Below are 11,881 nucleotides of genomic sequence, written 5' to 3' on the forward strand. Positions count from 1 at the left end.
CCACGGAGCAACTAAGCCTGCACACCACAACTACTGAGCCTGCACTCTGAAGCCCTCAAGCTGCAACTACTGAGCTCACGTGCTGGAACTACTGAAGCCCTCCGTCTCTAGAGCCGGTGCTCCACAACAAGGGAGACCATCGCAATGAGAAGCCCACACACCACAACCAGAGAAAGGCTGTGCGCAGCAACGAAGAGCAGCCAACATTAAATCCATAAATACTTTTTTAAAAATTACCCTCCAGACAATGAGAAGCCAGCTCATCTCATCTATGAAAAGGGATGGTCTGCAGTTCCCAGGTCCTGGGAGCCTGTGAAATGTAGACTCGGGCAGCCCTACTACTAGGCTAGGGAAATCCCGGGTGGGCAGGAGCAGCTACATCTCTCATAAAGTGCTCCAGGAGCTCCTGCTATTTACCAGAGCCAAGGCTCCGTGGATTGGACCATCTGTGAGGCTTGTTCCAGTTAGAAAGTTCCATCACTCTAAGTGCTGGGAGGCCACCTAACCTCCAAGGGAGGGAGAAGGAAGTGAATCTCCCACTTGCTAGCCCAGGGATGGCTTCCAACAGTACCATTACAGTAATGGAAACTGCAGAGAAGGTGCCAACACTGATCTCTGTGAATAATTAGAATGGTGGGGGGGGGGGGGGGGGGGGCGGGGGGGCGGCAGGGTCAGCCCACAGGATGTCCCAACCAGAATTCACAAAGAGGCCACAAGGAGGCAAATTAATCAAATAAACCTTTGTTCCAAAAAAAAAAAATTGGAGACACAAGTCATCAGCACTGGCTATTAAAAAAAAAAAGGTCCAAGGGCTTCTGGTGACTTCAAATTAATGGAGCAAGGACAGATGCCCCAGATGATTAAAAGCGTGGTATCTGCTATTCTTTCTACTGGTCCTGTCTCCTCTCCCTTCCCACAGTTGCAGAATTTCCCCTTCCTCTGGGCTGAGATGCAGCAGTGGAATATACAGCACCAAAGACTTGGGGCTCCACAGCCCATGTCAACTGGCCATCTCTCCACCTCTTAGCCATGAAATGGATGTGGGATGAGATGATCCCAGCAGATTGTGGCCATGGATGGAACAGGCCAAGCAGAGTGTTTTGTAAAGGGCAGCACACCTTCTCTTGTCTGAAGACCAAGCACACAGCGCTTAGGGACTTGGGTGGGTGTGAGGGGTAAGAGGAGAACATGAAATCGAGAAGAAACTTCTAGCTGTCTGCACCAAGAAGTGCCAGCCCCGGAGTTGAGGGACACAGTGCTACAGAGCAGAAAGCCTCTTAAGAGATGGGTGTTCTAGGCTGGGTGAAGAGTTGGGGCACGGCTGGGGACCAGGAAAGACCAAGTGCTTCCCTTAAGGGCTGTTGCCATGTGGAAAAACACCCCACTATCTTCCTTTGGAGAAAACCTGGAATATTCCAACACCAAAAACCTCTCACTGGCTGCTCCCGCGGAGATGAGTTCTAGCTGAAACGGAAACGAGGAGGCGGGGGCGCTGCCTAAGGGGGCCCAGCAGCTGGCTTCCATCCACCATTCCTTACCCCCTCGGTTTTCGCGCAGGCTTCGAAACCTAGGTCAAAAGAAAGGGTTAAAGCCTTAAAAGGGGAGCGGTCTTGGCGGGGCTCTGGGAGGCGGCTGGCGTTCCCTGAGCGAACCCAGCCCGATCTCCAGGGTCCAGAACCCCGCCCTCCCAGACCAGGCCAGCCGACCACAGGATGGCGGCCCCCTTTTGCTGCAGAAGTCCCCTCTTTCACGTCTGTCTCGGGCCGCCTCCTCCTCCCTCCACCACCCTTTTTCGCTGCCGCTCAGCCTCTGATTGGACGAGCCCCCGGGCCCTCCCCGCTCCCCCTCTCCCACCCCTGGTGAAAACTGCGGGCGCGGGGCACGGTGCAGCAACTGGAGGCGGCGGCGCGTCTGCGGGCTGCTGCAGCGGCGGAGGACCGGAGGCCAGGTGGGAGCTGGAGCCAGGGCGGGACCCGGGGTGCAGGGATAGATAGGTCTCTGGCGCTCAAGCAAGCCCTCCCGACCCGAGGCTTCGGAAAACGGACCGAGGGCGCCCTGGGAAGGAGCTGCGCAGTGCTTGGAGAGGGGCCTGCTTGCAAGGCAGGGGCGGGAGCCGCGGCGCACCTTTCGCCCGCTGGGAGACGTTTACCTGGGACTGGAGTGCTGGAGGAGAACCGGGAGGAGGGCGGCAAGGACAGGCTTGGGTTCTGCTCTCCACCCAGAAGTACCCAAACCCAGATCGTAAAGGCGGGGGGCGGGGGGTGGTGATGCTTGAGACTAAGGGAACGGAGGACCAAAAGCTGAAGGCAGTCTCTGCCCTGCGACCTCGCGGCGGGCTTGGTGCGGGGCATCCAAGGAACGCGAAACCGCAGTGCCGCGGGGCCGACACGGGTGGGGGGTGTGCGGGGGCGGGGGGCGGACTGGGAGAAAGGCCGGCAGACAGGGGAGGCGACAACCGGAAAAGGATAAGCGAGGGGGAAGGGGGACCTCAATTGGGAAAGGAAAGGCTTGTAATAGGGAAACGAAATAAGGGTGGGGTTAGTCGAATGAGGGCTAGAGCGGGAGGCAGCGCAAAGCTTCTCCGGGTTCTGAGCTGCGGGGACACAAGGCCAGGGAAACGCTAACAGACGGTGCCTCCCCTATAGCGTCCACCCCACCCTTCCGCTCTGCATCCCCTTCCAGCTCCAGCCCCATTGCTTCCTTTCTAGTTCTAGCCGCCTCCCCCCTTCCTCTCTAGATCCCAAGCTCGCCACCCGCCTCTGTAACTCGGTGTCTGCTAATCAAAACCAGATGTTGCCCCCGCCCCTTTCTTCCCCAACAGCACCTCCGGGTCCCTTTCGGCGGGGGTCTGAAAGGGAACTGACTGCAGCGCAGGCGCCCAGGGACCCCAGCCTCGCCCCTCCCTCCCCGCACTGGGCAGGGCGCCGGGGATCTGAACACGGCTAGCTGCGCGCCCTGCGCACGGGAGCGCTAGCACCGGGGCACGGCCCTCCTGTGGCCTCTCCCAGGCGAGCGCTGCTGCGGACAGGCTAGGCTACCCGCTCTGTTGCCTGGCCAGGATGCTGATTGAGCCCAGACTGCAAAAAAAGATGGGGCAGAGAGCCAAGTCAGAGAGGCTACCAGAAGCCGGACTGGAAAATTGCAGGTCCAGGAATCCTGCCCAGAGAGCTGAACAATAGAAAACGTCTTGGTTCCGATGCAGAGAACACATGCAATAGGAGACCACTGTCACCTTCCTCACACACAGCCTGAGACACGTTTAGCTGTGTGCCAAGTGGGGCCCCAGACACACATGACCGACCACCCAACCATCATCCCCAGTCGGTCAGAGATGAACGCTTGTGGATCACTCACTCTTGAACAGTGCTAGATGTTTGTCATTTTCACTAAGCCCATCACAACCTGGTGGGTATCTAAAGCCACGTTCATTCAGTATCTTTCAGGCATCTGTTATATGCCAGAAACTGTTTGGGCACTGGGGAGTTTCTTCAGAACAAGAAATAGGAAGGCCCTGAATGAGGTTTTGTTTCATGGGTAGAGAGTTCTGGTTTTTGCAAGATGAAAAGGTGTTTTGCTGAATTTTCATTTCAGGTTGGAAGGATCCTTAACAAAAGAAACCACAAATAAATACACAAATAAACAATTTCAATATTTAATAGAGGCTTATTTATATATAATCACTAAAAGAGAAATAGAAAAAGTAAAGTAACAGCACATACATCACCAAATTGGGCCGACCAACATCCAGACTTAAACAGCACTGGGAAGTCCCAAATAACAGCAGTCTGGAGTCCCAGTTGGAAAAATGTCCCAGGCTGTGCGTCCACTTAGCGGGTGAGACTTCAAATTGCAGTTTGGGGGGTTCCTGCTTATAATCCCAGGCCTTACAGTGATAGCATCATTTGTTTGCATGCAGAAATGCTCTTCTGGTTTGACTTATTTAACCCTTTTACAATGCTGTTTGTTTCACCTTATGAGTCATAGGATTTCATTAGACCCTGGGGGATTGGCCAGACCTTCAGGGGTTCAAGAATTCCAAGACCCGCTCTTTTTTCTTTTTTCTTGACTAACGCACCACCTGACTAGCTGTGCTTGCAGGCAGGCACAGAATCTGGGCAGTGTCCAGGCAGGTCAGAGGCCTGCTCTCCTGCTTCTGAAGCCTGAACAAGACTTCATCCATTTTAATTTCCTCAACAAAGGGTTCTGGAGATTGGCTGCACTACAGGGTAGATGAACTTAACACGTCTGAATTGTACACTTAAAAATGATTAACAGGGCCTTCCCTGGTGGTCCAGCGGTTAAGACTTCATGCTGCCTGATGCAGCCATTTTTTTCTTTTAATATGTATGGTTAAGATAAATTGTGTTTCTGCAAATTTTACAATAAAAAAAGTAGGAGGTCCCTGCCTTGGAAATGATCAAGTTAAAGCCACTTATTCAAAGCCACCCAGCTAGTAAATGTTCACATACACACACACCACAGAAGGGTGTGTTCCCTGACAGGGAAGAGCTGAGTGGCAGTGTCACATTCACTGAGAGGTGGGGAGGGGAGAGGGCTATAGAGAGGGGCTGGGATGGCCATTATGGGATGTCTCCCGAGGGCCCCCAGCCCTGGCAGTAAGTCTGGGGACACCTGCCCTACCTCCTGGCTGATTCCCATCTTGTTCCACCCCAGATCCAGGACTGAGCTCTCGGCACCATGAACCCTACCATCGGCATCGCCCTCCTGCTAACAGGTATCGGGCAAGGGGTAGGGCTGGGATTCCAAGCTCCCTGGCTGCTTTCTTTTCAGAAAAGCTAGCTTCTTCCTCAAGAAATCAGAAAGCGGAGTTGACTAAGGGAGAGAGGGCTTCTTTTATCCCTAAGACAGCTGAGCAACCTAGTTAGTTTTCTGACTACCTGGGACCATTTCTGGAAACACAGTTCACTAAGCCTGCCCCATACTGAGTTGGGATCTGCAAATGCAGACCAAGATGTAGCATCAAGATCTCCTGCCCCTGGAACACACTGGCGGGACCCCAGGACTAGAACAGAGGGAGATGGGCTGGAGTCTGCAGAAGGGAAGGTACACTGGCCCTCAGGGACCGCTTGGGCAGGGAGAGGTGCTCAACAACAGACCCTTGTGCCCTCCCTGGTCAGGCCTTTCTCTGCTGTGAATGTGAGTGGGAAGCCCCCTGCTCTATAGGTCCTTCCCCAACTTGGAGGGGGGCACTGCTGGTGCCAGTCTTACAGGTGGCCCGTGGGCAGAAGGTGACCAGCCTGACAGCCTGCCTGGTGAACCAGAGCCTTCGTCTAGACTGCCATCATGAGAATACCACCACCACGCCCATTCAGTATGAGTTCAGCCTGACCCGTGACACAAAGAAGTGGGTGCTCTCTGGCTCCAATGGGGTCACTAGGCCAGAATACAGCTCCCGAACCAAATTCTTCAGCAAGTACAACCTCAAGGTCCTCTACCTGTCCAACTTCACCACCAAGGATGAGGGGATCTACACGTGTGAACTCCGCCTCTCTGGCCCGAATCCCTCCGTCTCCAATAAGGATGTCTCTGTGTTGAGAGGTGAGGCAAGCCCCCTGCAAGATCAAGTAAGTGGGCAGAGGCAAGCTGGGGAGGAGCGGGCCGGCTGGGACACCAGGCAAGCCTCTTGGCTGGGCCGCAGAGGAGAGTGGCCCCGTAACCTCTTCCCCTTGTCCCCTCCTGCCGCCTGTGCCCAGGGAATTGCTACCCCCAGCCTGCATGGGGGAAGGGCTAAGGGGACAGTCAGACAGGTGGAGTAGTGTGATGGATGCTTCCCCTATGACTGTGGGCAAATCACTCGGCCTCCCCTAACCTCCTTCTCCTACCTGGAAAACAGAATGGCTCTAGCTACCTCACCCACAGTTTTCTTGTGATGATACGTGTTCAAGGGCTCAGGAAAGGAAAAAAGGATGAAGGTGTTAGTCACTCAGTCGTGTCCGACTCTTGTGACCTCATGGACTGTAGCCCACTGGGCTCCTCTGTCCATGAAATTCTCCAGACAAGAATACTGGAGTGGGTTGCCATTCCCTTCTCCAGGGGATCTACCCGACCCAGGGATCCAACCTGGGTCTCCTGCATTGCAGGCAGATTCTTTACCATCTGAGCCACCAGGGAAGCCCTTCAAGGGCTCAGGAACCTGCAAATGGGAAAGATGGTTGGTTCAACCAGGTTGGCCATGGTTGCAGCCAAGACATCATGGCACCAGCCTCCCAAGGGAAAGCACCTTGCCCTGATCCTGGCCCCTCTCCATTCCCGCCCTTCCTGTCTGCCCCATTCTCTCACCACAGATAAACTGGTCAGGTGTGGGGGCATAAGCCTGCTGATCCAGAACACCTCGTGGCTGCTGCTGCTGCTGCTGTCCCTGCCTCTGCTGCAGGCCATGGACTTCATCTCCTTGTGACGGGTTGGGCCCACGGAGGACACAGGAAGCCACAAGGCCCAGTCCAGAGATCCTACTTCTCCGAGTCGGCTAACCCCCTTCCCCACAACCCCTCACACACCTTGGGGAGCAATGGGGACCCTCCCCTCCTAAGGAATTCCAGTGCTGCATGCCATTCCCTCACCTCTGCCAATACCACCTCACACCCCCTCTGCCCGCCACTGGCTACTTGTACTCTTTATTCCAGAGCTGCTTCCATCTGGTTTATATTTAGGGCTTATCCTTCCTTTTCTTGGGGAGTTTGTGAACGGGAAAGCCAGGGTTAGAGACCTGATGGCGAGTGAGGGGATGGGAGGAGTGGAAGGATGGAGGGGTATCAGTCTCTGAAGGGCGTCATCCTTGCCCGCAGGGACCTGAGGCCTGGGAGAGCCCTGCACGTGGAGGGGGAGTGTGTGTCTGGTCCGAGCAGGCGGGGCGGTGCCTGAAGGCCCCGGATGTGGGGGCACCGCCAAGCCTGGCCCATCACGTGGGGGGAATTCCGAGCGTCACCACGAGCACTTTCTGCCACAGAAGAATGCCATCTTCTTACCCTGCCGAGGGGCCCTGGCCCCGGGGTCTGGGCCAGTGACGATGCCGATTGTGCGGGAAGCACTGCTGATGGGTTGGAGGCGGGTGGAGGGTGCATCACCCTCCCCCACCACAGAGGAAGCCACAGCTGGGAGCCCAGTGTCTCTCACTGGCCCGACCAGCAGCTGGGAAGGTGGCAGAGGAGGACAAGCCTGCTCCCGGACTTATCCCAAGGTCCTATGCGCTTCCAGAACTCGGACCTGGAGGCAGTAAAGTCAGGCCTGGTGGAGGCCCTGATGGAGACCCATGGAGTTTGGCCCCAGTGTTTCTCCGGGAGGCTCTTCCCCTCTCCCCCAGCAGTGCCTGAGCCTTCTGACAGCCCCCTGCCCCTTAGGCCTGCCTTCTCAGGGACCTCCGGGGGGGCCTGAGGCAGGCCATGGGGTGAGACCCACGAGTGGGACCTGTCTCAAGCGATGGCTTTTCCCAGCACCCAGCTCCCCACCCGGCGGCTCTGCCATATCTCGTGACCGTGTGTAGTGCCAGCACAGCTTATGGCATCTCGTTGAGGAAAAAGAATACTGTACAATAAAACCAAGCCTCTGGAATCTGCCCTCCTGTGGGTCTCTGCTTTGCTCCTCTCTCCAGGCCTGCCTCCCACTCCCTTAGCCAAGAGGTCCAACCCCCTGCTTCCTGTGCCCCCCCTTCCTGCCTTCAGCAGCCCTTCCTCTCCTCTCTGCCTCCAGGGGTGGACCACTGCACGCCTGGCTTCTCAACCATTATAACACCACACGTTTGCCCAAATAAAGGAATATTATTTCCTCTCTGCAGACTCACCTGCCCATAACATGGTTTGGGCCAAGGCACATGCCGCTGGTTCCAGGATAGGCTAACAAGCACCAAGGTGCGGAGTCTGCCTTCTCAGATGGGGTTGTTCTCAGATGAGGTTATATCTGCTACGTGGGAGCTACCCACATCCATCAAGGTGTGAGGACAAGCATCTCTTAAGTCCAGCTTGACCATAGCACTGGGGTGGGAAGACAACACAGGCCCATCCCGGGCTCCCTCCCCTAAAATCACTGAGCAGAATGCCAACAGCGCCCCCTGGCACCAAGGGCTAGAACAGCACCACAGGGTGGCTCTGGATCCCAGTGGCTGGCAGAGTGACACAGCTCCCAGACATCCTTCCAGGCTTTGCCAGGGGATCTGGGGGAGGAGAGTGGTGACTACCCAGAATCTGACTCATCTGAGATTTAGTGCTGGGTAGGATGATTTTTCTGAGCTTTTGCTTAAAGGCCTAGGATCTAAATTCATGCCAGTGACTCCCAAGCCCCTAGTGGCCAGGCTGGAAGAGAGCAAGAGAAGCCCCCAAGGAAAAGAAACTGTGTCGCCAAAAACAGGGGCCCACCCATCCCCCACATGGGCTGTCAGACATTCAGTACAGGGCACCCAGCCTGGGCACAGGTCCCTTTTGCTTTGCTTGGTGGTGGTTTCGTCCCTAAGTCTTGTCCGACTCTTACAATCCCATGGACTGTAGCCTGCCAGTCTCTTCCATCCATGGGATTCCCCCAACAAGAATACTGGAGTGGGTTGCCATTTCCTTCTCCAGGGGATCTTCTCAACCCAGGGATCGAACCCAGGTCTCCTGCATTGGCAAGCAGAGTCTTTACCACTGAGCCAAAAGAGCCTTTACCAGGGAAGGGAATTAAAATGCTACACTCGGGGTAATAAGAGTTCAAGTTGGAAGGAACTGGGAAGCCAGCCATGCAGCCTTGACTGTGAGAAGCCATGAGACCCTGGCACCTGCGTGAGCCCCCTGTGGGGTCTTTGTCACCCTGGCACTGTCCCCCTCAAGAGTTTAGTGCCCCACCCCATCAAGGGTCCCCCTACCGCCGTGGTGTGGAGGGGGAGGAGGAGAGCCCAAGGCCCACAGTGAGTGGGGTTAGCTTCAGAAGATACAGAGGCCACCTGGGGTCCAGAGGTTCCCAGAAGGCAAAGACGGAGAAGAGAGGAACAGGCCTGGGCCTGAGAAGGGGCTCAAAGACAAAAGTCAGAGCTGTCAGGCCTCACAGAACAAGCCGACTGGGAAAGACTGTGGGCCAGGGCTGCGGCGGGCTCTCAGAGGCAGGCCACGATGGCAGTCAGCTCCTCTCGGGTCAAGGCAGGAGAGCCTGAGGGTGCTGCGACACGTCCACGGGGACTTGGCTAATAACAAAGAGGGGTAGTTAGGGACTTTGGGAAGGTCGTGTACACACTGCTGTATTTTAAATGGATAACCAACAAGGACCTGTTGTATGGAACTCTGCTCAGTGTTATGTGGCAGCCTGGATGGGAGGGGGCTTTGGGGGAGAACAGGTACAGGCATACATATGGCTAAGTCCCTTCACTGTCCACCTGAAACTACCACAACATTGTTAATCGGCTATCAGTTCAGTTCAGTTCAGTTCAGTCACAGTCGTGTCCGACTCTTTGCGACCCCATGAATTGCAGCACGCCAGGACTCCCTGTCCATCACCAACTCCCGGAGTTCACTCAAACTCATGTCCATCGAGTCGGTGATGCCATCCAGCCATCTCATCCTCTGTTGTCCCCTTCTCCCCCTGCCCCCAATCCCTCCCAGCATTAGGGTCTTTTCCAGTGAGGCAACTCTTCACATGAGGTGGCCAAAGTATTGGAGTTTCAGCTTTAGCATCAGTCCTTCCAATGAATACCAGGACTGATCTCCTTTAGGATGGACTGATTGGATCTCCTTGCAGTCCAAGGGACTCGCAAGAGTCTTCTCCAACACCATAGTTCAAAAGCATCAATTCTTGGGCACTCATCTTTCTTCACAGTCCAACTCTCACATCCATACATGACCACTGGGAAAACCATAGCTTTGACTAGACGGACATTTGTTGGCAAAGTAATATCTCTGCTTTTCAATATGCTATCTAGGTTATACCCCAATACAAAATTAAAAGTTTAAAATTTGGGGGAAAAAGAAAAGAGGGCTGGGCCCCAGCCGTCCCTGGTTCCTGCACAAATGCCCAGAACTCAGCCGACCAAGCCCCTTCCCACTCCTCCTCACCCCTCCCCCATGCCCCCCTCTGCCATCTAGGTCCCTCCCTTAGGGCACAGAATGCTTGCTCAATGGAAACAGACAGAAGCTCCTCTCCACACCTCCATCACTGAGACAAAGGAACATCTGAACATCTGGTGTGAGGGTCTCCACAACACCCAGGGGCTCCCTTAGGAAGGGCAAGGGGATCACTGTGGGGAGACTCAGGGACTCTCTCTGGCCAACCAATAAATGTACCCGGCATCCAGGGGACCCATGACATGCGTCCTCCAACCACCCCACCCCTCTGCCCACCGCCACCAGCATGATGTTCCTGTCCTGTGTCTGCAGCTCCCATGTTGTGATGAGCAGGTTTGTCTTTACATGTGAAGGAAGCAAGTCCCAGGTTAGGAGTCAACCACTTTCTCATCTATCATTAAGGAATCTGTGGGGCTGAAGTCCTGAGTTCTGGCAAAGCGCGACAAAGGTCCTCCCTCCTGCTAATCCAGCAAGGATTCGGGACAAAGGTGGGACTGCCTTCTGCCCAGGGCTCTCAGGGCCCAAATATGCCCACCGCTTGGGAGGATCATGTCCTGTGAAGATTCCCAGAAGGATTTCCCTGGTGGCTCAGTGGTAAGAGAATCTGCCTGCCAATGCAGGGGACTGGGGTTCAATCCCTGGTCTGGGAAGATTCCACATGATGAGGGGCAACTAAGCCTGTGCACCACAACTATTGAGCCTGTGCTCTAGAGCCCTGGAGCTGCAACTACTGTGGCCTAGAGCCTGTGTTCTGCAACAAGAGAAGCCACCCAGATGAGAAGTTCACCCATAGCAACTACAGAGTAGCCCTCGCTCACCACAACTAGAGAAAGCCCACTGCACACAGCAGCAAAAACCCAGCACAGCAGGAAAAAAAAAAGACTCTTGGGAGGCATCTTTGCCCGGGCAAAGGGAAGACCTAGGGACAGGGAAGGTACGGAAATGGGCACAGGCTGGAGAGGGCCGAGTAGGACCATCGGGAGAGTTCTGCAGAGGCCAAGTGTGGCTCCACCCTGGAAGGGCACTGGTGGCCGGCCTGGCCCAGTAGCAGAGGTGGGAGTGGCTGGCAGTGGGCATGGTCAGAGGAGGTCATTCAAACAGCTTCTGGTATTCAGTGGAAACCTGGGCTACAAGATCCTAGTCACTCCACCCTTCAATGCCTCACTCCTCTGATTTCCAAAATAAGATGGGGGAAACTCCCTGGTGGTCCAGTGGACTCCACGCCTCCCACTGCAGGGAACTAAGATCCTGCAAGCTTTGCAGCGCAGCCAAAGATAAAATAAAAAATAAAATCAGATGGTAGCACTGGAATATTTATTTGTACAACAAATGTTAAGTACCTAGCTGTGCTAAGAGGTAAAGACACAGCCCCTGGCTGAAGGAATCTACAGCCCAGTAGGAAGTCAGTATTTTATTTCAACACAGCGATTGTTGCTAGGAGGCAGCAAAGCTGTGACAGACTGTGTAGTGGTTTCCCAACACTCATTCTCCTCTTCTTTCTCAGCAGTAGAACCCACAAATTTGAACTAGAATAAAGACTACATTTGATCAGAATAAAGACTACATTTCCCAGCTCCCTTGTAGCAAGATGTGCACATATGGCTAAGTTCTGTCCAATGGAACATTAACACAAAGTAATGAGTATAATTTCTATGTATGTGTGTTCAGTCACTCAGTCACGCCTGACTCTCTGACCCCATTGACCGTAGCCTGCCAAACTCCTCTGTGCATGGAAATTTTTCCAAACAAGGGAACTTTTTGTTGTGTTTATGTGAGCACTTACATTTGTAAAATGCATTTTAGAGTCTTAACTGTGTCAATTCAGTTCAGTTCAGTTCAGT

General features: G+C 54.5%; 1 protein-coding gene across 1 annotated transcript; it reads left to right on the forward strand.

Annotated features, from left to right (window-relative positions):
- The first annotated feature begins 1,798 nt into the window (after window positions 1–1,798).
- Window positions 1,799–7,787, forward strand: THY1 (Thy-1 cell surface antigen). The gene is made up of 4 exons (XM_005897111.3): window positions 1,799–1,948; window positions 4,675–4,735; window positions 5,224–5,559; window positions 6,306–7,787. Exons 2-4 carry the CDS (start codon window positions 4,699–4,701, stop codon window positions 6,416–6,418), a joined length of 486 nt encoding a protein of 161 aa, XP_005897173.1. The 5' UTR covers window positions 1,799–1,948; window positions 4,675–4,698; the 3' UTR covers window positions 6,419–7,787.
- Window positions 7,788–11,881: the final 4,094 nt, after the last annotated feature.

The sequence above is a fragment of the Bos mutus genome, chromosome 15 (genome assembly GCF_027580195.1).
Source record: "Bos mutus isolate GX-2022 chromosome 15, NWIPB_WYAK_1.1, whole genome shotgun sequence".
Lineage (NCBI taxonomy): Eukaryota > Metazoa > Chordata > Mammalia > Artiodactyla > Bovidae > Bos > Bos mutus.